The 25,342-nt window shown below is 38.5% G+C and overlaps 1 protein-coding gene across 1 annotated transcript in view; it reads right to left on the bottom strand.

Annotated features, from left to right (window-relative positions):
* Window positions 1-25,342, bottom strand: part of astn1 (astrotactin 1) — a 374,129-nt gene that overhangs the window by 271,275 nt on the left and 77,512 nt on the right. The window contains exons 3-6 of the mRNA XM_035669982.1: window positions 20,919-21,169; window positions 20,404-20,546; window positions 16,405-16,554; window positions 857-1,006 (exon numbers count right to left, since the gene is read on the bottom strand). Of these exons, the coding sequence (XP_035525875.1) occupies window positions 857-1,006; window positions 16,405-16,554; window positions 20,404-20,546; window positions 20,919-21,169 (694 nt within the window). The remainder of the gene's footprint in view (window positions 1-856; window positions 1,007-16,404; window positions 16,555-20,403; window positions 20,547-20,918; window positions 21,170-25,342) is intronic.

Here is a 25,342-nt window from a genome sequence, read left to right as displayed (position 1 = left end):
TATTTGTACATTTGGCTATTACATTAAAAAGTGTCATATTTCAATATTCTCATCCTTCCTCTCATCATTCGTCTGACTTGCAGAAACACTTCTGTCATGCCTCATGAATCATCCTTTCCTTTGGATCTAAACAACATAGTTGGAGCAGTGTTGCAACAGCTTTGTTCTATTCTTAAGCCTCGCTCTAATTAAAGGTGTTGGCTACACTTCTGGAGGCTTCGCCGTGTTTGTGACACCTGTGCACATGACGGAGGAATAATTGGCTTGGAGGCGTTGTAAAGGCTTGTAACGCCTTCTGACAGCAGCTATTATTTTGAGGGCATTGTCTTTTTATTTCTTTCCTTTATGTTTTCCCAATGTCTCTCTTCCACACCCCATTACTGTACATCAAAGCTGCAAGGACATGGCATGCGGACAGATAAAGCATGCTGCACCACGTCACTTTGACAGCATTTTCACAGGATCCTCCTCAGAAATAATATTTGTGTGTAATATTATTTCAAAAAATAGTGTGTTTCATGTCGCAAGGTGCAATCGATATCAAAATATTCACCCGCTTAAAACCTCTGATCTCATCGTCTTGTTTAAGTTCAGTCAACAAGATTGTATGCAGATGCACCGAGATCAGTGTGACATGCTCACAACCACTGTTAAAACATTCTACACACACTTATGTATACACACAACATACTCTATGTACAATATTTCCTTTAGGAGTCAGAATCATGAGCACACACAACACTGGAGTCATCCATCGGCTATATGCACTGCAAAGGTTACGTGTCATGCGTCGTGGCGATGGTACTACCATCAAACGGCGGGATAAACTGTCTGTAGGTGTATGAGTCCTCCTTACCCCCTGAGCCCCACGCGCTGTTGGCGTTACCATTTCTCATACCTCGACTCCGGCGGCGACTGCGGTTTGGGTCGGTGTAAAAGGCCAGCTGAGGCTCGCTGTCTGCCTCCGTCCCAGAGTCCCCGTCTGGGTTCAAGAAAGTTGAACCCGCTGTTGGATTCACACATAAAGAAATAAAAAATATACACCTACAATGGGGGTGAGAAAAAAAAAACGTTCCAACAGTGGGGAGTTTGTCCTCAGGTTGGCCTCACAGGGGAAGGCTGAACGCAAGATGAAGCCACTGCTGGACTCGTGGAAAAAGATCAGAGCATAAAAGTTTTCTTCAATCAATAATTGAAATGTAGGCTAATGGAGAGGGAAGCCAAGCAGAAAGTTCACGGTATCATACATTAAAGAAAAGCTTGAAAACAACCCCCCCTCCCCACACACACCCCCTATCAGCTCACTGATGTAACATTGTGGACATCATTTCGTTTTTACTCATCCAACTAGAGTGCATTAATTATTAGATCCTTCAGTGGACTAAAAGAAGCTCAGCCATAACATCTTGTATTAGAACTAGTAAAGACTAAGCCATGCATTAGGTACTGCACACAGAATCAGCAATGAAAGTGCTCCTTGAGGTACAAAGAGCGGATCTTTATTTAACATTACAGAACTTGTTTTAGTTCAAATTTGGGTGAACCAAAACACAAATTTTCTCTTCATCATTTTAACTTAATTTGTTTTGGACACATTTGAGACTGATCTGTGTGGTCAAGAACTCGGTCACATCAGCATTTAAAAACAGCTCATTTTTAAAACCAGAATGTACACCTTTCAGGGGAATCGTCAAAGTCAGTGAATCTGCTTTTAAGAGTTCAACCCTGGTGACCTTTGACATGCAAATTCACGCAATCGACCAACTGAAATGTGTTAACAGTGCTGATCTTGAAATGGAGGAAGCTACTGTATCATATTAGCTGCATGCTCCATTCACTTTTATGTAACCCTTGTCTGCCACTGTATAAACTTCTCCACAAAAGAAAGCAGCATTATTTGTAGCCAGCCCTGAGAATTTAAAAGTTCAACTGCGGAAGAGCACTGACATCAGATTTATTGTTGCTGCTTCTTTACGAAATGGTCACACTGCTTTTAATAATGCTGTTTTATTGTAACTTTGAAGTAATACTATATAAATGTACAACTGCTATTGGATTTGGCATATATGGCAAAACACAAGTTGATCAGAATAACACTTTATATCTCTCTAAAATGTTGCTGTCACAGATCAATAACGCTGCACTGTGAAGCATAAACAGTGCCTTATAATGGTGTTGGTACTTTTCCCTGGAGTTTCCATGGAAACACAGGTCCTTCATCTCTTGATACAGAAATATCTAAACAAAGCATAAATTAACGGCTCAAAAAAGTGCAGTGAACTTTAAATATGAGTGCTGCACGGTGTGCTTGGTTTATCCAATCATACCAACTCTTTTAAACCTTGCCAGTTTGATTTATGATCTTTGTCCATGTGTCCGCTCTGTATCTATTTGCTCCCGCAATAATGCCTTTATTGTGTGACATTTCTTCAGAATTTAAAATTTCCCCTTTTACAGCAGAGTTCTGGTTGCCAGGTCAGCAATATATATCATGAAACCAATAATATAATGTATATTGTATTTTTCATTCAATCAATGTATGTTTTAACTTGCCTTTATAGCAGTAGACATGAACCATGATTTAATATGATCTATGGATATTATGTCACCAATTGTTGCAGACTAAAAATGTATTCTTATATACATATATATATATATATATATATGCACATACATACATTTTTTTTTATTTACATTATAATTTCATTATATATCAACCGTTAATTATTTTTACTTTGTTTTATCTATAAAATTGCCCTGTCCGATCAACAGACAATCAAACTCAAAAATATGCATATGCAATGACCTAAAACTGAAAAAAGCTGCAATCCTCACATTCAAATGAATAATTTTCTGTTTCAGAAGTACCAGGAATATTTATTTTACTATATATACTGAACATCGTGGACAGTATCTTTCGATCTCTGGCAGCTCAACACAGCTTTGTGGTGACAACAGGTGGCAGTCCTGTATGTTTGATCTGATATTTTGTTACTTGTGTATTATAGAAATATTTAAGGGGAAATGGGGGGACATTGGGGAGGTTGCAAAAGGGAATCAATTTAAAAAAGTATAGATGGAAAACGATGGATGACATATATGCAGTATGTGAGATAGAAAACATGAAGATTAACAGCTAAACACACAGAACACATATCTGGCTGTGGTCTTTTGCTGGACAACATGACTCCTGTTTTTTGTGTATCTGTTTGCTTTTACCTTTTTTTATATTGCAATTCATGTGAAATGTGTTTTCCAGTTGTTTGGGAAGATAATGCCATTCATACCATTTTCTGCATTTTGAATTTTGGTGAGATAGCAAATGTCCCTCTCTTCTAAGTAGAAAATGGCAAAAATCAGCAGTGAATAGAGCCTGTTTGGTCTGTCATTTAAAGCGACAATATCTTAAGGATGAGGGCTGATATAGGAACAAAACAGCTTGATAAACAAACTGCTCTTACAATATAATGTGTCTATAATGCATTTCAGCTGAGTGTGTTTTAGCAGAGGCATTAGCTATATTTAGAGTGCATGTATTGAAGCTTGTCTTACAAGTGTTAGCGGATTGCGAATCACAAAGTGAGGGGAAAATCCATCAAAGCAGCAAAGATTTGCTGCCTCAGCGGGATGTATGTGGACTGAAATAAAATTCATGCTAACGTTGCTCAGTGACAAGAGCTTTAAAAATCCCCAACCAAGACGCAGCATTTGATTAAACTAGAGACGATCCCTCCAAAAAAAAAAAAAAAATGGTGGGATGAAAACACTGTTGGCAGCAATGTCAATGTGACAAACTGAGAAGGACTTTTTCATGACAGAGGCTTCATCAGCTTTTCATATTGTTGGTTTTAGAACAATATGCACTGAAGATATGAATGCGCAGTGTAAATATTATTGGCAGCCATGACTATCTGACAGCACAGATGTTGGCGTTGCTCTACTTCACAAGTGGGAAGGCTTTTTTGATGACACCATTGTTTCAGCATTTCACACGACTGATTTAATAATAAAGCAATATTCACTGCACAATTTCCCCCCAGAAATGTTTACTGGCAGGGAACAAAGTCCCCTGGAACAGTATTCAGCGTGCCATTAAAACTCTGTGAAGTTAAATGAAGACAAATAACATCTTCATGCAGTGATAGGGAAAACAGAGCCACTTCTTCAAGCAGACAATATGTTCCAATAAGTTAAAAATGAGAATGAATAAGGAAACTTTAGTTAAATATCCATCATGCAGGCACATTTTGATAAAGTTTGAAGAAAAAAAAGAGGTGTCTTACTACACTACAGTCTCCATTTGAAAAACAAATTCATTTCATTTTAAATGATTTTGATTTTGTATTTGTCATGTTTTAGTTTTGGTCGTTGTATTGCTGCCTCAGTCTCTCAGACCAGCATGTTCTATTATATACACTAAAGCTGGATGAGGATAAAATTAACTAAAACACAGAAAGAAAAGACAGAAAACAGTCAGAGCCAACTATTTTAACTAAGACTCAAGCTAGGTTTATAGTGTATTTAGGAGTCACTGTCACAGTTCTGGATGACAATAGAGACTGCTGATAGTGAAGACAACATTTAAGTAACATTATATATACCCTGTTCTTGCACTACATAACTTTTGGTCTCGGGTCGGAGCAAGTGTGTAAGTTTTCAGGTCTGGGACAGTGGAAGGAATGCTGCCGTAATGTCATGCTGGTTGTGCCACAACCCGGAGCGGGGCCAATGGTCAATGTAACCGGCCGGGCTCAGCAGCTTCTGTGGACATAGCTAATGGCAGAGGCAAAGACACCTAAGAGGATGACAGAGGAAGCAAAAAGAGAAAAGGTAGAGTGAAGCTGCCAGGCAAAAGTAAATCTGGGACATGCTTTTCGTGTCGTTGGTGAGAGCTTGGTGAAATAAAAGGCTGCAGACAGGCGGCGAGCTGACCTTCTTGCTGTTCGACTAGTCCGTAAAATTAGCTGACTTGCTCTGACTTTTGTTGCTGCACTTCCTTGATGTTGTGGCTATGTTAGGGAAGTTGTCGACTTACTACTTTCTTATCATAAGTAATGTAATCACAACAAATGCACCTGTACAGCTGCTCATATGTATCGATAAAGACTGTTCAGCAGTGTCTAAAATGGTATCAATATCAATAAAGATTAATGATCCCGATCCATAATGTCTAGTCAACGGGTCAAACACGATACCAGCAACTATAAATCAAAACTTTCAGTGGGAATCTGTTTAATTCTTGTGTCAAACATAAATCAGAGGATCACCAAAGTTATTCGATGCATTAAAGTCAGTGAGCTTCATTTTCATCTGGGGACAATGAATGTCTGTATAATCTGAGATATTTAAGTCTGGACCAAAGTGGTGAACTGAGCAATCCATAGATTGACATTGCAATGCCTAGCGCCGTACCACTAATGTGGAAATAAAACATTTATTTATTCAAAGTTTTATCAGATTGGGTTTCAAACACAATGCAGGTGTTTTGGTTTTAGCAGGTAATGAATAAGCTGATCTGGAGCCAGATGCACAGATACATAACTATCTTGTAATAAACTAACTCGCAATGTGTGCATATACACTATATATTCTGTTTTGATCATTTCGGTGCAAGCTGAGCAGGCAAGCCACTTAGTCTTATCTAACAACAAATAAAACTAAATGAGATCATTTAACTGAACCTGCAGTCTTGTAATTAAATTATAGCCTATACAATATACAGGCCTTGTGCCCTCAAAATTAAATGCAATTAAGTAGTGTTAGCACAAATGCGTGTCTGGATGTTCTGCCACCTTTGTTGTACAAACATAATTTAAATTTCCTCTTGCCACTGTAGAAAGTGACATTGTGCAGGGTTTCCTATAAAGAGGTTGGCAAAGTATAGGGAGATGGAGACATGTTATCCTCTGCTTTTAAAAGACTTCATTCTGACAGTACTGAGCACCCAGAGGCCTTTGTATGTGTATTTATACAATGTATAATAGAGCATGTTAGTCTTTGGGAGGCAGAAATGGACACACTTACTAAGCACTGTACATTTGTTGATATGCCATTAAATACACTATCCATATGACCCAGTTCAATCCACAATGTAGCATATGACAATATAGCCTTGACAGGCATGAAAAGACACTCTGGTTCCACAAAGAACAAAAAATAATGATAAAATAAAAGCAGGAAGGCTAAAAGTATTTACTAGCAGAAATGCGGCCAACAAAATGGTGAATATAACAGCAAGATGCAGCAATCACCATGGTACCTAAGTTTGCTGCCCTAAAATGGGATTGTGTTTACTGTGTTAACAAGAAGAGTCAATATGAACAGCCCTCTCATGTGCTATTCACAACCTTGTAAGTAGATATTTTCTGAAAGCTCAGAGTTCATCAGTTCATGTAGACAACTTCCCATGTAGTAACCACAAGCTCATGAGTTCCATTTGATGGCAGCATACAATACAACAAAGCAACAACTACCTATGGTAATCAAATGGTAAATATGATTTAGTCTGATATTCTCAAACTTCACTTGAATGGATTGTGGGATACCAAGGATCACAAGGAGTAGCTGTATCTTTCAAATTCTGTAAAAAGAAGGGCATGGCTCTTGGCCACAGTTGACTAAAACTTTGGAATAGGGCAGTCTGTTCAAATATCTTCAGTGATGAGGTGATGCAGACTTTAAAGTAGGTGGCCCTGATTTGGGATACAGATCATGTAAGAGTGTGTCCTTTAGACTGAGTGGGCCCAGTGAGAGATCAGACTCGGCTGAAGACATTAACCAAGCAAAAGAACACCAAGACAAAAATGTCAGAGCAACAAACGTGGATATTAAAAATCACCCAATATTAAGAAACTGTCACATCCAGGCAGGCAGGATCGATGACAGGAGATAAAAACACATTTGTAAAACTGGGACATTTTAGGCGTAATCTATAGGCAAACAAAACACAGACAATGATGTTTTCACTTCAAATTGATAAGTGACTGCATCCTTCTGAACAAGTCCAAATCCACGTGAGAGCATGTATAATCATCTTTAATCAAAACAGTCCTTTAATGTAGAAAACCATCGCCTAATGGTGAGACTTTTTCAGCAAGTTTCAGTAAGCATTTGCTTTCTAATTTGCAGTTGGGCCCATGAGTGCCCAGAGTCTGACTTCAATGTTCAACCAATGGTTAAAAGTGGAAAAGTGTTCAATATACAGACTGTCCGTCTGCGAGTCTATAACTTTGATCTAGATTGAAATATAATAACTGTTGATTTTAGATGAAGTTTTGTACATTAATGATCACATTTTCGTTTTCTAGTGTAATGTCTCAACAGCCATTGGATGGATTGTCATGAATAGCTGCCAGACACCTTTTGACATCCCCTCCCCCTCCACACCATTCCCACATCGGACCTGGGAAGGTGGTGTTTGTCCATTTCTGTAACTTTACGAATTCAACAATCGACATTCACACCAACTACAGCTTAGTTCTGTTTGAGCTAAGTCTTGTTGCTGAATAAATAAAAAGCCAGGAATCTCAAAAAACTGTTATCACATATCACTGACTTTCCCATCCCCACCACTACATCAAAGAACTATGTAAAAAATTGTTATGCAATTTTACAGTACAAACTGATGTTTTTGTGTTTGTAGAAAAATGAGACAATACGGCTGAAAATCAATGTAGACGTGTAATTTTCAGCCAATTTGTCTCTGTGTCCTTGGGTCAGATCTGTGAGAAGTAATTGTAACCTGTAACGCTTATGATGAGATCAACCCAACTAAACCACCTGTTGAGATATTTCATTAGACTTTTCAAGTTTGCAACTACAAGAAATGAACCTTTTAAGTGGCTTTCTAAGCACCTGAACAGTGCAGAGCTGTCAAGGACAGCTTTGAGGCTGTACAAGCTTCAGAGAGGAGCGAACATAAAAGAGGTGTTGGCTACATTGTAATAGTACTACACTAGAATAACTTAAAGTGGTTCAAAGTGCAAACAGCATGTCTCTCTCTCTGATAAACTAGAAGAAAAGTATTTTCGGAGGGAGTTAAGAGAAAATGTACCATCCAGCTTCTAAGGTGAGTGCAAGCTGACCTATCACAGAGAGAGCCACAGCGGAAATTTACTGAAATAACATTTATAGCAGAAGATCAAAGTCGGAATTATTTTTTTTTTTTTTTATATCAAAAGGTGATATTCGTACCTGACTATGAAGGTTTACTACAAAGTTTGAAAACGTCCAATTTGTGTAAAGGTTTTTTTTAAATGATTTACAAAAAAACAAGTCCACAGTATGACTGGGCCCACGGGTTACATGTAGTTTAGTTGCATCATAGGAGAAGGGACCTGTACAATTTCTTTAACACTTCTACCAAGACAGCACTTGAAATATAATTGTGTGTCCCCGCCTAGCTCACAGAAGAAAATAAAAGTGTCTCCTGAGGAATTAAGACTAAATCTCACACAGCAGGTATTTGTCAGCCTTCGCTTTTAAACAGGAGCCAAAAGGTGCTGTGCTGAACGCTGCCATGAAAGCAAGACAAGCCCCTCTAAATATTCACTGCAGGGTGTTCACCCGCAACTCAGCATGCACAGCAGGCACAAGTACCTCTTATAAACCAAAAAAAAGTTATTATGTCCAGTGCTCCACAACTCTATAAACATGGAAGGGTGCTAGAGTCGAGTAAGAGAGAGGGTAATGGCACCAGAATAACAATCTATCCTGATAGTGAGCATATAAACAAACAATTCAAGAGTATAAGGATGCCACAGCAACAGAAACAACAACAGCACTTATATCAAGAATAGCATATAAAAACAAAATGTTACCCTCATGAGGCTTATGGGCTCAGGGAAGATCACACAAGAATCCATCTGGCCAGGCTTCAAGCTATATGCTCTATCCAAACCACAGTGGTACCGGACCAATCAGTGAACTATGAGGAACAACTGGCTGCTACGACATGAGCTATGGGCGTGGATTTACGCTAAGTGTGTGTGACGACGTGTGTGGGAAGTGACTGCTCAAAAACAACGTTGGCTGCTAAAGAGGTTAGCGTAGATGCAGCTAGCATCAGTTATATCAGAACTGGAGAGTATTTCTTCAGTGAAAGAAGAGCAAAGAACGGCACTGAATGCCTTTCTCCAGGGAAAAGATATCTTCACTCTCCCGACTGACTTCAATGAGAGTTTGATACGTTATATGGTTCATTGATCAGATTCCTAGACAGATGGTTCATCTATTCACCTCCTGAGTATTTTTGAAACCTTTTCCATACAGTTTCCAAACCAGCAAGGTTAACAATATGTGACAAAAACCTGAATGCCATTACCAGCAGTATTAATTAACAAGGCAATATGAATTTACAAATTTAAGAAAATTAATTGAAACATCAAACGCAAAAGAAAATCATAAGAGGAAACAACAATACAGAATTGTGTAAGAGACAAAAAAGGCAGTTTGGTAAAGAGAACCTACACGGACAAGAGAGGACCCCCTACAGGAGATAAAGAGATGAGTTTTAAGGTTTTCGCCAACCGAGAAAATAACAAAAAAAAATTAAATGTAAAGATAAAATGTAGCTATACTTTCTGGAATTTATTCACATTTTTAAGTAGCACAAATATTTCAGTTGCATGACAGGCTTCTAATTTAATTCATACTTATTACATTAATAACTGCATTAATTGCATTCCAGTTAAGTTGATCAGTTTCAGGGCCTTGCTGTAGTGCATGGTTTAATGGGAAGGCAAATGGACCCGACAGCTCAGAATATCTGCTGTGAAAAACCCCATTTGGACAAGCAATAACCATGTTCCTCAGCTGAAATAGTGTCCAGCTCAAAACCTACACCATTAAACATGTAACATTAGGATATGACCAAGACGACACCACAGTAGGTGCCACATGTATAACTACATTAATTTACTATCAAATAGTACTTCCTTAACAGAGCCAAGGGAGATAAAACATAGATGAAGCCAGAGCCAGTGCAGCCAACAAACACTGCAAATTCAAATTCAAAGTTACCTCTAATGTTAGCCAGTGGACTCTCCTTGCTAGCTCCTTGCCAGCTGGCTCATCTTCCACCTCTCTTGCTGACAACGATGCAGAACCAAGAATGTAATCCAATTTATTGACCTTGAAAACATTTTGGTTAATATTTCATCTTTTATGCTAATAAGCACAAGCTTTTTAGCCAAAAACGCTTGTTTCTTCAGCGGTGATGGACTACAATCACAAGTGCAATGAATAACATTAGTTCCACCTCTGTATTCCCTGTCAGTTCAAAATGTCTGCTGTGAAAAAGGCCATACTTGGTAGACTAAAGCCCCATTTTGGACACAAAATGACTGCAGTATTCTTCCTGTTAAAAGAAATGTTGTATCTCAAAGGTCTTTAAGAGTGGACAAAGTTTGGACTAGAGACCTATCATTTCCATGTTCCCAAAAATAAAAAAGAGTAAGATTTAATTTAGATATAAATGTATGTTTATTTTATCAACAAGATATTGAATCTCTGAACATCTACAACTGTAATGTTGTTAGTGGTTTTATTTTAAACAAAGATATTGAATTGTTATGTAATAATATTTTCATTATATGTTAATTTTACATTCAGAAATGTAGACTTTTTAAAGTTGTTCCAAGTTTTGTGACATTTATAAATGACTTAAACATTTTCTTTAAATCCTTAAAAAAACTGTAAAAGAGAAATGCCTTAAGACTACTTGCATTATATATTGATTTGAACCATCTTTAAGTTCATTTAATTTAATCTATGTTTGAGATTTATTTGTTGTTGTTTATTTTTCTTTTCTCTTTTTTCTCTTACATTGTTTGGATTCATTGTTAGGTATGCTTAACAACCACTGATCATGCCTGTTTGTTATTAGTTATTAAGCATAATAAAGTTTTTAGGGGGGAAAAAAGCAACCTTCTTTAGTATATATTTAATTCCGATGTCCATTACGAATAAACATCCACAAGTCATCTTAAAAATCATAGAACAAACCTTATTAATCTAGAGTTTGCCTGAGAACCATCAGGTTTTCTTCAGTATCAATGTAATCTAGAAATAGATGTCTGTACATCATAAGTACATTGAAAGCAGGGACTGCTAATAGCTGATTCAGCATACATTTAATGGTGCCAAATATAAATAGTTGGGCTAAAAAACGTGGCTCAAGAGAGAATGCCAGTCTATATGCTGACATTACAACAGCCCATTTTAAGAGCTTTTACGGGGTCTTGCCTTTCTGACTGCTTTGACTTCGTCACACTGGCTCCCAAATAGTTCTGTTTGTGTTAGCATGTTTCCATATATCAGATTAGCAAAAACATTTCTTACACTGTTTTCACCACACAGAGGTCAAACTTCACAGTGAGCTCATAAAAAAAATGAAAGCAGCTCTTCAAATGAAAAAAAAAACCCACTTCAAAATACAAGGACGTTGCTCTGGAGGTGATTCAAATTACAGGAGGACCAGCGATTTCGCAGAAAAACAGTAGGTAATTGCAGCTATAATTATTACTGGCATGGGTGGAAAAAATTACCCATGGACGAGTCCCAGACAGGATTAAAATCAGTGCCCAGTGTAAAGTTATAATAACCCCACCTACCCTAGAGACATAAGTCTGGTAAAAATGTGGTTTAAATTAGTTCACCATCATCACCATTCATGTTATGTAGGCTGAAGTACAATGACATAACAATAACTTGTCCACTGATTTAGACATCATTAACTTCATTATATTGTATGGTCCACAACTAATAAGAAATAAATTATACACCGGCTCAGCAATAATAATCATGAAATACTGAAGGGGGGCCACCGTAGGCCCGGGGCCGCTAGCTCCTTTCACTCCCTCTGACATTGTTTTGTCCCATTTGGCAAGTTTGGTACTTTTAGAGGTAACTCTGGAGTCCATTAAATGTGCTGACATATGGAGTGAAGAGAGGCACTTGGGCATCTTCAGCAAAAATGGAAAGAGTCATTACCTTACCTGCCTCCTCCTCACACATGCACAGAAGATGTCCACTGAGGACAACAATAGCTCTGTCTGTGCATATTTTATGACAAAGATGAAAATAGTTGACTGGAAACACCAACAACAGCGACTCAAAACTGCATGGAGCAGATCTAATTGCCTGCTTAGACAGCCTCATTCCTATGCAGCTGGCTTTGGAGAATACTAACCTGCACCCGGAAGCACTGAAATTTAAAAAGTAATGTGTGTGTGTGTGTGTGTTTGCGTGTGTGTAGATGTATGTAGTATCTGTGTGCATTCGGAAACAAATCCTTCTATTTCCATACAGCAAGCTGATACAACTGATAAAAAGATTATAATGAGTGTGCAGGGATTTTTTGCTTCTGTTACCTTCTTGCGTCCTATTCTGCATTCTCAAATTAAAGAGAACTTACTGAATTAATTAGGAGGCGACCTTTCCTTTTCTCTAAGGGCGGAGCTGTAGTGTCAATGGGTAGGCTGGCTTAGTGAGAACAAAGGAAATCAGGGGTTTGTCTCTTACAGACTCTCTCAGAGAAGCAGTCAGAGTAAGATGGAGATAAAGACGCAGGAGAAGGACTACTTGAGGAAGGCCACAGAGACCTATAGCCTCTGGATCACTCTGTAGATATGTTTTCATGTTGGTGATGGACTGTAAAAGATATGATCTTTAGCATTATTTGGCAAAGGTTTGGTGTATTAGGCCAACAAAGATCTCCAGATACCAAGTGGAAACATTACCTTGCTTTTCCATGATAAAGTGTTGAATTTCTATGGACAACTTAGTCTAGTGTGGTCAGACAGTGTCCTAGTCTGAGATTTTGTGGAGCGAAATGTGAGTATACAACTGAATTCCTCCTAAATTACAGAATATTAGTCACAGCTTAGTCAATCAAAAACACTCATGTGCATATGTATTGTAGCTTCCATATTCCAAATTTGTAAACTGCTCAGCCATAATATGAACTAAAATGTTTTCCCATCGAGCATGCCTCTGTGTTTGAGCATTTTTCACAACTTATGTCCATCTCCTGTGTGTATAACAGGAGCATGAATAAAACTCAGAAAAAGCTGTAGGCCCAGAGTCTCAAACCCTGCTTGTGGCCCCTCCTGTGCCGCACTGCCCCTTACACCCCAATTTAGCCAAACTGGTCTGAACCAACCAACTGGTCATTGTTAGAGCCCGACACTCAGTGGATGGGTACAAGTTTAGCAGGTCAATTTTCTTCGCGAAATAGGTGGTGGTGGAAGTTTGATTACATAGAGGCTACTTCAAGAGCTAGTTGGCAAACTTGTGCCAGACAGAAATCAATAAATCAAATGTTCTGACAAAAAAAAAAAAAATCTGGTATCTGTAGCAGTCAAAGGCCTGCAATAAGCCCATTCAGACTGAATTAAATTATTGTTTGTCCGACCTGCCTGTCTACTTCCGCGCACTTTGCCCGCGCACTCATTGCACATGACCAGAGTCTTCCACAAGCCGGCCAGGCATATATTGCTAAAGCTACCACAAATGGCAGAGAATGACCAGTGAAAATGTATAGTTCTGCCTGTACCTACAACAGTTTGCACTTCTAAACAAAGCAAGAACCGAACAAAAAGTGTGGATAAAGCAACAGCTGAGTGTCAACCTCAACGATGGTGAGAACTGAGGGGCTGAGGGTAATTATCTGGCTGGTTTTGCTTTGGGGGGAATGTGTGCTCCTGAACTGTGTAAGAACTATGCATTAATTCGACATGAGTGTTTGCAACTATTTGATTGGCCAGTGTAGCATGTTGCCAGATCACAACATGACGACCGTGTTTTTTACCAAAACCCCTTTGTGTCGGAATCCCTGCTGCGCCAACACAGTGATCTCATTAAAATGAATGAGAAGGGTGGGTTTTCTTTTTTCTTTGAAGCAGCACTACCATCTGAACACGGCCTTAGACCTTTTGACTCTTTCATCACTCCGGTTTAAAGCCTCACAGACTGGCTGAGAAGGTAAACATCACTGTCGTTTGCAGTTCATTGAAACCATGTTATAGGATTTCTGGGCACTGAAGTTTTTAATATTCCAGCACCGCCATTTAGAGCTGCCAACGGTCCCTCGCAACCGCTTTCTGTTGGGTGTTTGGGGCATTCACTCTTTGTTCTCACCCTCTATTATTGATAAAAGGGTTTGGTTGAATGTTGTTTTCCTCCACCCTGTTTCTCTGATTTCAGCTTGCGTCGCTGGAAAGCCACAGTGGCTGCAGGTGTGTGCTGAAACAGTCAAGGTCAGGCAGGAAGAAAGAACAGACACCTCTGTTTTCCTCTAAATCAAGAAACCAAAATGTCCCAAGAGTCATGTTGGGTTCGCCACCAGCATAACCAACATAATAAAAGTGGATGATTGAGAGAATACATACATGGGCACAGATGAATGCCTTGCTTGTGCTCCCGTGTTGCAGCTATACAATTACAATCCTTCCTGACAGTTGGAGAAGACCCCAGCGCTATGTTCTCCTTGTTTTTCTGTAGTGCCTCCACAGCGACTAACACCACAGAATTGTTTTTAATTGGGCTGAGAATAAAGCATCTGTGCGGCAAAGTGCGGAGGAAAGTGAATTATGGTCTGAGGTCAACTGAAAATGTCCAAAATGACATTTTGAAAATGTCGCTGCCTTTCTTTTCTCTTGTTTGTCATAATGGGATAATGTCTCTCCATTTCATCCTCTGTAACCTCTCTTCATTTCCTGTATTCCTCAATCTACTGTCATACTGTTACATACAGCTCCCACACTGGGCTGGCAGAGGTGAACATGAGGACAGATGGGAGTTTGGGATGAAGACAGTGGTGAGTGCAAATGAATCACGCACAAAAAGTACTTCAGATGGATATTTATGGGGAAATGGAAAGGAATTGGGTTTGATTAATGTTAATAAAAAGACTGCAATAAACAAAGAGGTATATATGTTTTGAGGTTTCACATTCAAACCACATTCACACTAAACATTTTTGTTGATTCATTTCTTCAAAGGGTGTTCTCTCAGAATAACATGGATTATAACACTGGGTTTATCCTCAGTGTCCCGCAAGGACCTAATGTATCCTAAATTTAACGTATTCTTTGATAATCTTTGTCCAATGAGTACAGAATGTCTCAGGGTCCTTGGGAGTTTTCCAAAGGGCATTCATTATGTTGTCAATGATTAAACCTGTGTGGTGGCATTCAGTGACTCGCCGTAATTTCTCGCTTGCTATGTAGCTGTAAGAGATAAACATTTGTAGATAAAAGACTAATTTCTTTTACGGAAATATACCTAAAAGTCAAACTGAAGCATATATCGTTTTTTATACTTGTGTTCTAATTTGGTCAAAATTGTAATTAATGAGCCTTGGCATTAAAGCTGCAGTAGGTACCTTTTATAAAAATAACTTTTCGGCTTTTTTTGATGAAACTTTCACTGTATCCCGACAGTAGTACATGAGACAGATAATCTGTGACCACATACTGATGTTCTCCATTTGGTGTAATTTCTTATTAATAAATGACAATGTTGGTACTATAATTTGCTTAACATGCAGTTTTGAACTGACTACCACTTTGGTTTGAATCAGCTGGCAAACGCTGTTACCCATAGTCCAATCTGGGATTATAGCTGTCCCATCATTACTCTGTCACACTGTGTTATTTTGTGTCATGCTTTGAATCATGGAGTAACATATGCAGTGCCTACGTTGTAGGACTACTTGTGTGCTGTGAGTTTTAACAGTCTGTCAGTGTTAGCTTACTGTGTTGAGGCACTTTTGTATGACCAGAAACTATTTCATCCTCTTTTGAAAAATGGAAGCCTTGCATAATATTTCTAAGTGTCTGCTCATGGTGGGAACTGTCTGTAAATATAAGGAGTACAGTCTAGACCTACTGTATTTGAAAAGTGTCCTGAGATAACTTTTGTTATGAATTGCTGCTATACAAATAAAATTGAACTGAATTGAACTGAATTAGATAGTATATTTTGCCTTACACAAAATGTGATAATTCAGATTTCAGCTTGACTTGCACACCTGTTACATGAAAAAAAAGTAAAATCCTTTTTAAAGCTGGACAGTCTTGATCTATTCAGTTCAATTTGATCAGGAATACAGTCAAGAGCAGGGCTGCCCAAAGTGCTGCCTGGGGGTCTAAGTTATAGTATGTAAGGCCATTAGGTCCAATTTGGCTCGCCAGGTGTTTCTAGCAGAGAACAATTAAAAATGAATGAACAAAGTATTGTAGAAATTGCTGTTTATGCTATTTTGTTTGAAACTGTGAACTGAAAATGTAGCTACACAGTGTACTGCTTGTTGCTGCTGGTAGTGGGTAGAGTCATGGAGCGGCTGTGATCTATTTTGTTCTATTCTCTGTCAAAGGGTAAATCTATGAGAGAGTGACTCACCACGGGTGTTGCTGGAGAGGCGCTTGCGTTGGCTGGTGGAGGTGTTGTGAGGAAGCAGGGTGTTCTGCTGGTGGTTGCTGTCGATGGGGCTTGTGGCGATGATGTTGTCCTTGTATTTGTTCATTAGGGCCAGCTTGGTGTTGTCACTCACTGTGGAAAAGTGGGATATAATTACAAGCATGGGGAAATAAAAGCTGGGAGTAGACTAAAAGCTTTCTCTTTAAAATGAGAAAGCAGCCGCTTGGAAAGACGTGTTGCTCTTGACTGGATGTAGGAGGTTTTAAAATCACAATGTAGCGAGCATAAAGTATAGTTATGCTGAGTAAATACATCCAGCATGTTGTTTACTGGGGGAGAAATCAAACAGCAAAAATTAAAGAGTGAGAAAAGCTGGCATGAAATTAAAACTCATTAAGGGAATATACAGAAGGCATTTAAGTCTCGGAGGATGAAATTATCTATTTTGGTAAATATTAAGAGATGAAGTTCCAGGGAGACCATAAAAAATATTATTGTAGAACATGATTTGAGTGACAGAATCCATAAAAGAATAATTCCCCCTAAGAAAATATGAGTTTTGTGTCAATTAGTCACTCCACACACATTTTTAGCAGTGTTACCTGCATGGCTTTAAGGATGGCAATATTAATCTGTCAGTCAGTCCCCAGAGGATAAATCCTAATGGTTTGAGAGTCTTCTAACTGTAGACCTAACATCTGGGGACCCCAGGTCTGCGGGCCAATTGGAAGAGACTAGGGTCCCCAGACATGGGGGAGGTCTGTGTGAAAGCAAATAGTCGCTAATTTTAAGGTACCTTTTGGCTTAAAATTAGATGCTAACAGTATCTTCTGTTTAAAAAATCTGCTACACATTACAAGAAACGCTACGTAAACACTACTTAAAGTCTTGGCAGAGAAACGCGATTGCTAATTGAAGTAACCCATCTCATGTCTGGGGTTCCACATAGACTAGGGCTGTGGACAAGAATCTGGCAATACGATACGTATCATGATGGATACACTGTATTCGTTATTTCATTTTTTTAATCAAATTTTTAGGTAAATGGTCATATTATAAACACACCACCATATGCATAAAATAAAATAAAAAGTTGAAACTAGTTTACTGGTTATGCAACCAGAACAGTGCGACTTGCATTTATATTTATAACAGTCCCTGTAACATCCAACATCATAGGCCTGAGTTTACATTTACAACACTGCTATATAGTGGTTGTGGGTTCAAACACAAAAATCTAATCAAATACAATATCACAAAACAAAATATCGTGCTACTTAAGTGTATCAATATTTTCTGACACCCCTAACCAATACTGCATTAGTGCAGTATAGTGAAGCAATATAGATGTGTAACATTTGTATTTCACTTGTTTATGTATTCATAAGTATTCCATTATTCTAAGACAAAAGGTCAGGACAGCCAAAAGATATTTACTGAAATCTTTGTTATTATAGTCCAAATTTCCAATGCCATTTTCTGAGTGACCTCTCCAGTTGTTTATATTGTTCAGTATTCTATGCATGGCCTGCTGTCTGCTTTTTCTATTTCTCCAGTCCATTGCATTAACAATTTTAAATGCATAATGCACAGGATTACTGCCTTTCCATCACCTCTGGGGTGGGGTTGTTTGGGTTTTATAAGAGAACACCGTGTGAGTGCCGTCACCATAACGGATCTCTTGATGAATCCAAGCAGTGAATGTGCTGCTAATTGAAATTCAGAGGGTATATCTGCATCTAAACTTCTCCACTTTATAGAGTAATTCTCATGGAAGTGGTTTTCAACTCCAGCGTCCACTGATTATGAAAAATAGATCTTCTAAAACACATTCTCGGCAGGAACGTAAACCTTTGGGTTGTTTCAAGTGTGAGGAATAAACTCTTTGAAAGAATACCTGCAGTTTGATTATAGTTATACCGCATCAGTCACAAAACTAATGTTCTTACACTGATTATGAAAACTGCTGAATAAGTGCCTCATTTGTTTTTGCTGTCTCTTCTTTTACATTGATAAAGCGTTTGAAGCCTTCATGTTTGTGAAACTCAAATTTCCATCCTCTATCGTTTGGTCTACATTCATTCTGATGATAACTTCCCACCTATATGAGAAAATAACACATGTTAAGGTATTTAATTAAAAATCCAATTAGCTTTGGTTTCATGCTGACTATTTCAATTATTATAACTGTGTTAATGTAATTATATTGTTCCCTGCTTTGAAAGCCATCTATCTTTTACGCATATATCCTCCTCAGTACTAGCAAATGTCATCTTTTTGACATACTGTCTGATTACTTTGCTTTTATTAAAAATGTATGGCTGTGGAAGAGGAAAACAATAAGGCTATTAATGAGATAACTGACAGAATCTAGTTAGTTTGTAATTTAAAATGATTAGAAAAATGTCATAAACACAACAGAAGAAGCCCATAACTCCCCTAGTATCCCAACCTAGTTTATTATTATTATTATTATTATTATTATTATTATTATTGTTGATTAAACAAACTTTATGTTGACAATGCATTATTTAACAATATTACTGTGTAAACATATCTCAGATTAATAGTACAGAGGTGGTTAGGATATGAACAACCATATACCATTATGGATTATTTTTGGCCGTCTCAGGGCAGCAGAACTACCACTGACACATAAAGTTGTGTGATTGAACAAAAAAGTAAAACGTTTTTAATTACACATCCAGTAGAACAATGCAATAATGCACTCATTTGGAGTTGTGCTTATGGTCAGACCTACAGAGTTAAAACAGCTGACAAGAGCAGTGAGACTACACCAATGCGGCCAGTAAAACCAAAACAGTGAGCTAATAGATGCTAAAATGCTCTGTAAAGCTGAGTGGAACTGCAAAGTTAGGTGAAAGATTGTACGTGGGTTCACATCTTTGATATTACACAAAGGTATTTAATCCATTATTGACAAAAAATATAGATAAGTGCAGTTTTAAAATAATGTCAATATGAGAATAATCCAGTGATGTTCTAAGTTCAGTCAGATCATCTACTCACTAAATGAATCATGCATGCACACAAAAACATTACCAGACAGATATCACTATTATGGTAACAGCATTACAGCTGTTTTAACAGACCTTCTTCACAGCAGCCATTTTGACATGGAATAGTAGGGTAAACACAGGTATTACCAATGATACTAATGAAGATTCTGTCCGATTTAATGTAGCGGGAGCCTTTCCAGTGAGCTCACAGGCACAACAGCAGCACCCTGACTCTGTTTGACCTGATGGACAATGAACTTAATAGTACATGGTAACGCATGTGTTACCCTACTGTTTAATGTAAAAATGGCTGCTATGAAAAAGGACATGTTTTAAGGCTAATGTGTTAGCAAACATCCAGCAGATAAAGAGCAATATCTGCATTCACACGGTGGGGATTTTCTAGCCCTGTGTCGAATCTTTCTCACAGCAAACAGTATGACATGTCAAAGCAGAAAAACAAGGTGTACTGAGCATTAGCATTAGCATTCATTTGGGGTAGGCGACCTGACAAAGTCCAATATTCACTTTTATTTTAGCTCAAGTTTATTCTCCACTAACTCCTGAGGGAAATATGGTGGAATCTGACATTTTCAGCAGTTGCTAACTTTATCGGCATTGTCTTTGGCCATTTTATCAGAGCTTTTTTAGCTGAAAAATCCTGCCAGCTGCAGTGTGAATTTGTCAGTACAAGTAACCCCCTCCATTAGATCTAGGTTATCTTATTCATTATTAACATTAAAAATATTAATTTGTGGCACTTTAAAGGCATATTTACGATTTTCCTTTCTACTTTCTTGCTTTTTTCTCGCTACTGCTGATCCCTCTCTTCATTCACACTCTAGCTCTCTTGACCACCGCTGCTCTCCCTCTCACTCGTTGAGAAGCCTACACTTTAGGCCTTTAAGGCTGTTTGCTGTTGTCTTTTCTGACCTGTCTGTTTGTGTGTCAGTCAACTTACCAGGTGTGAGGTCCATATTATTCTTGTCATTACAGCCCTGGAGGGAGTCCAGGGTACGGGTGACCTGGCTGGCAAACTCCTCGCCACCATTCATACACTCCCGCTGCAGATGGTGACGCAGGTCGGTAATGTCGTACTCATACCTGGGCATGAGGGAGAAATCAATTAGTGTTATATTATCTGGATTTATTTAAATTAGAATAAATATCACAAGCGGGAAATGTGCTTGATGAAGCAGCCAAGATTTCAAAGTGTGACAGGACTGCTGATAAGGTATGGTAAGTCTTACAATCGTAAACCTCAAAACACATTGCAGATTACTACAGTTTGAAATAAGTGTGCTGGTTGCATTATATCAGCTGCTCTCTAGGTAGTGAATTTCAAACAATTCTAACCTTGCTGCCAGTGTGAACTGTGGAATAATAAACCACATTCACAAATCATTCGTCTCAGTTACACAAGCTGTTTACTTTCAGCTACTGCATGTGTTTATTTTTAGGGTGTGCTGCTTGTACCCATCCAGAATTGGTGTCTCCCGGATGCTGAGGGTGCCGCTGGAGTTCGGCCCCTGACCCCGGGAGTTTCTCAAGCTCTCCCGGGCCTGGCCTCCCATCAGCACTGAGGGGATGTAGTGGATCTCATTAGCTGCCTCGGCGCTGGCGCTCTTCTGGGGCTGAGGGATGCGGCGGCGTTTACACCAGCGCCTGCGGGTGTAGAGTATCAGGACCAGGCACAGGATGGACAGCAGAAGGGCGATCATCCCGCCCTAAGGGGAAGTGGGTGGCATTTGGAGCAGAGACAGAAAAAAAGGGGAGAGGAGGAAAAAGCAGAGAGAGAAAGAGAGAGTCAGAGGGAGAACAGATTCAGAGAATCTTGCCAAGTAGAATACAGATCAAAGTCACAGCCGCGATGCCAACAGCACAATATGAAAAAGGTTGCAGATGCAATTTAGTGAATAACACCTACAGTGTTTTTAAATGACAGTAGCTCTCATGCTACTGTGCGCTCATTTCACCTTGAGACAAAGTACAGGGAAGTTCAGAACATGGCTCTTGGCTCATTTCTAGTAATTTAAGGCCATGTGGGATGAGAGCAAGGGTCGGCAGCTGTGAACCGTATCCCCACTGAAAGTACTGAGGTCCATGGCCAGACTGCTAAAGCAATGCTTCCCATATTTTACTAATAATACATGCATTCAATATCACACTTGTGTCTGTATGATGAATGCCATGTGTAGCTAGAGCCAGCAGTCAATTAGCTTAGCTTAGCACACAGAAACTGGTAGCCCGGCTCTGTACAAAGGTAACACAAATTTTGTTTTTTTGTTTGTTTTTATTGCCATCTATATGCTGAATGATTGCTTGCCACACACAGTAACATCCTGGAGTATTGAAAGGTCAGCAAGAGCTTTGTACACCATATAAAATACTAGGGACAATACACGATATTATTGCTTATCGCGATAAAAAAACACTTGGATAAGTATATCGTGGTTAATTTGCATTATCGGGATAATAATAATAATAATAATAATAATAATAATTGTCAACATACTCACATGAATGACTTGAAAAAGCTGTCTAGCTCACTAGCATACAATGCTGTGTTGATTTCTTATTTATTTATGAATTGCCACAAGGGGGAGCCCATGTCTTTCCAGTCATACCAAAATCCTAAGCCCGTCACCATGGCTAAAGGCTTGACTTGCCCATTGTATCCCCCACTAAAAAATGTTCAACCTGAGGTGTGGTCGTACTATGGACTGCAAACTAAAGAACGACAGGGAGATGAGGTCCTACCTGTAATGCAAGAAAAATATTTGTTTCTTAACAAAATGAAAGTGAATCCTGTAAGATTTAGAGTATATTTTAAAGATTATCGTGATAATATCATGAATCGCAATAATTATGGCCAGGGTAATCAAGGTTGAAAAAAAGGTTTATATAAGTAAGTTAATCTATAAACTCTGAGCCATAAGGAAAACAATTCTGCTCACTGCCTGTAGAAATATGGGAGGGAGAAGTCGATTGTGACTTTGAATATCAGCTCATATGTACTCCAGGAAACGCTGATGCCAGATGACTGGGTCAGGTCACATGACCACTTTCATTTTACTCTTTTTTCTCTGACTTTAATGACTTATGAGCCGGTTTGTGGGATTCAGGGCTGCAGCTGCATCCACACCAGCACCTGTGGGCGTAGAGGATTGGGCACGGGCACAAGATGGACAGATGAAGGGCATTGAGCCTGCCCTGAAGACAGGTTAGCAGGCGGGACAGAGACAGAATCAGACAGAAACCGGAGAAAAAGAGAGACAGCGAGAAGGAGAGAGTCAAAGAGAGAGCGGAAAAGGCGAGAGCAGAGTCAGAGAATCTTGCCAAGAAGCAGGATGTAGATCAAAGTCAAGGCAAGTCAAAAGCACACAGCCCGTGGAAACACAGGAAAGAGAGACAGCGATTGTCAGCTGGAATATCAGACCATTTCTCCTCCGTGAATAAAGGCAATGAGAGCATATTTTTTGGACAGTTTTATTTAACCCATTTCTTTTATCTAATTCTACGATTTGCTTTTTTAAGGTTACTGAAATCATAATTTAGAGGAAGTGACAGGAAAGATAAGATAAAATGCTAAAATGATTCTAATTGGGCCCATAATGTTTCATGTACAGCGTGTGCAATTTACCACATCCTTTTACCTAATCTGATGCTAGGACTGAAATCAAAATCAGTGCAATCGGGAAAATGTCAAAAATGATTACGAAAATGTCAATCTGACAGCTCAAATAGGAGAAAGACAGCAGTGATTTACTACTGGAGACGGACCTTAAGAAAAGAGTGAATCCCTCTTAGTTTGAAAATAACATGCCCATTTAAAATTATAGCAAAAGAAGTGGATGAATTCTCCCTCCAGCAAGGTGCATACAGATGCTGCTGTCTTCTCTGCCCATACTGCACTTCCCCTGACACAAATCGATCTGGAATTTTAGTTATTTTCCCTTTTAATTGTCATTTGAGATATACAAGGCCAGCGCAAATCCCTGCAGTTTAATTATTATGAAAAAAAAGTCATCAATAGATGCTAAGCAAAAGTGTGTCCAAAACAACTGTAGAATAATAAGGTTTATGTGGAAATGTGGAATGAAAAAAACAAAAAAACAATTAAAATTAAACTGTGTCAGTTCAGTCAAACAAGCAGAGTTATGGAAAGATAAGCAAAAATGATGAAATGAAAAATACATTTTAATCAGTCATTTACATAAAAAATCCCTTTTCAAACATATTAGGAATTTGGAGGCTGAATAAAAATGAGGGTTTCACTTGCTCATATTAATTTAAATTGGCAAAAGTAGAGGTCTATTTGCATAAGTTGTTTGCTTAATCTGCATAGTCAAGGACATTAACAAATGACACCATGATATGGGCCACTTATGCAGCAAATCTGCATGCACAGTGGTCAAAAAGGAGACCAGAGTAATTTGGTTTGTAATGATTAAATTTTCAGCACTTTGAAAGTCACTGATGAAGTCCCCCTTTCAAACTCAAATTAAACCGTCACTGTACACTAAATACAACATGTTACCTAATAGGGCAAACTAGGGCCAAAATGCATTTGGGGATTATACATTTATACAGTTTTTAATTATCTTTTAAGATGTTATATAACAATATGGAGGTAAGCTATTAAGTGTGTGTTTCATTAACACTTAATATTTTTTACATTCAATGCAAGCGAATGATAATAATGTCACATAAATATAATGTGAAATGCGTTGCTTCAAAGTGACAAATGCATATTTTTCACCAAACTCTAACATTTCCCCTTTAGCTCTACAATGCATTTTAGTGTCTTTCAGGCATATTGTTTTTCATGGCCCGCAGCTATACTTCTGTGGTTTTGCCTCACCAGCATACAGTGGGCTTCAATAATACCATCTGACTAGCACCAAAAGCCATGAAGCAGATAAAGAGCCAGGTATTTATTTCAAGACCAAAACCGAGGTAGATGAGAGCAAATACTGGACGCGGACATTTGAGACGTTGCCAGAGACACAATAAATGATTCCTAATGTTCCTTGTCTGTTTTATGTGTAAACATTCAATAGTTTGCTTACACGTCAGCTAGGAATGTAAAGATAAATTGTGACACAAATATGTAAAGATTCAAATGGATGAGATGAAAAATTAATTGTGCTATCAATCATGGTATCAAGATGCAAAGTCATTTTGACGTTTAACCTCACAAAAGGAAAAAAGCATTGTTTTAAACAGTTCATAATATGATAATGAAAATGTAAGAGATGCATATTGTGTTTTTTATACTTTTTCTAATATTAGATTTTAAAAAACGCAATATATCACAACACATTGAATTGTAACCCCTGTATCGTGATAAGTATGTTATGGCCAAATTCTTGTCAATACACAGCCCTAGTGTATGTTAGGGGTGGGTACAAATATTGATTCATCAATGCATTGCAATATATTTGTTTCCCAAACAATATCGATTCATTAAATCCTCTGATCGATTCAGCCCTGGCCAGTGGGGGGCGCGGAGCAACAGCCTTTGTGTGATTTGTGTGTTGTATGGACGGACCGCACTCGACCAGACAAATAAACAATGCAAACCGAAGCAGTAGCCGCAGTGTGTTAAACCAGGGATTTGGAGTCAATTTTGGATTCCAGTTAAACCCGGAACACAGGAAATATAGACAAAAGGTTAAGTAGGGTGTCCACCAAACTTCTGCCCGCTGCACATGAAGATAAACGGAGTCTGTGGCCGTCTTCATATGTAAGGACCTACGACCGTACAGTGTTGTTGTGGAAAACGGGGGTTTTAAGAAGATGGTATACACACTACTACTTATTACTGAATCGATATTGAAGCATTTGAATTAATATTGAATCGAATTGATATCAAATCGAATTGTGACCTAAAGAAT

The sequence above is a fragment of the Morone saxatilis genome, unplaced genomic scaffold (genome assembly GCF_004916995.1).
Source record: "Morone saxatilis isolate NCDOM2014 unplaced genomic scaffold, NCSU_SB_2.0 Contig23, whole genome shotgun sequence".
NCBI classification, from domain to species: domain Eukaryota; kingdom Metazoa; phylum Chordata; class Actinopteri; family Moronidae; genus Morone; species Morone saxatilis.
Note: the sequence above shows the minus strand (reverse complement) of the source record. Positions and strands in the feature narration are given on the sequence as shown.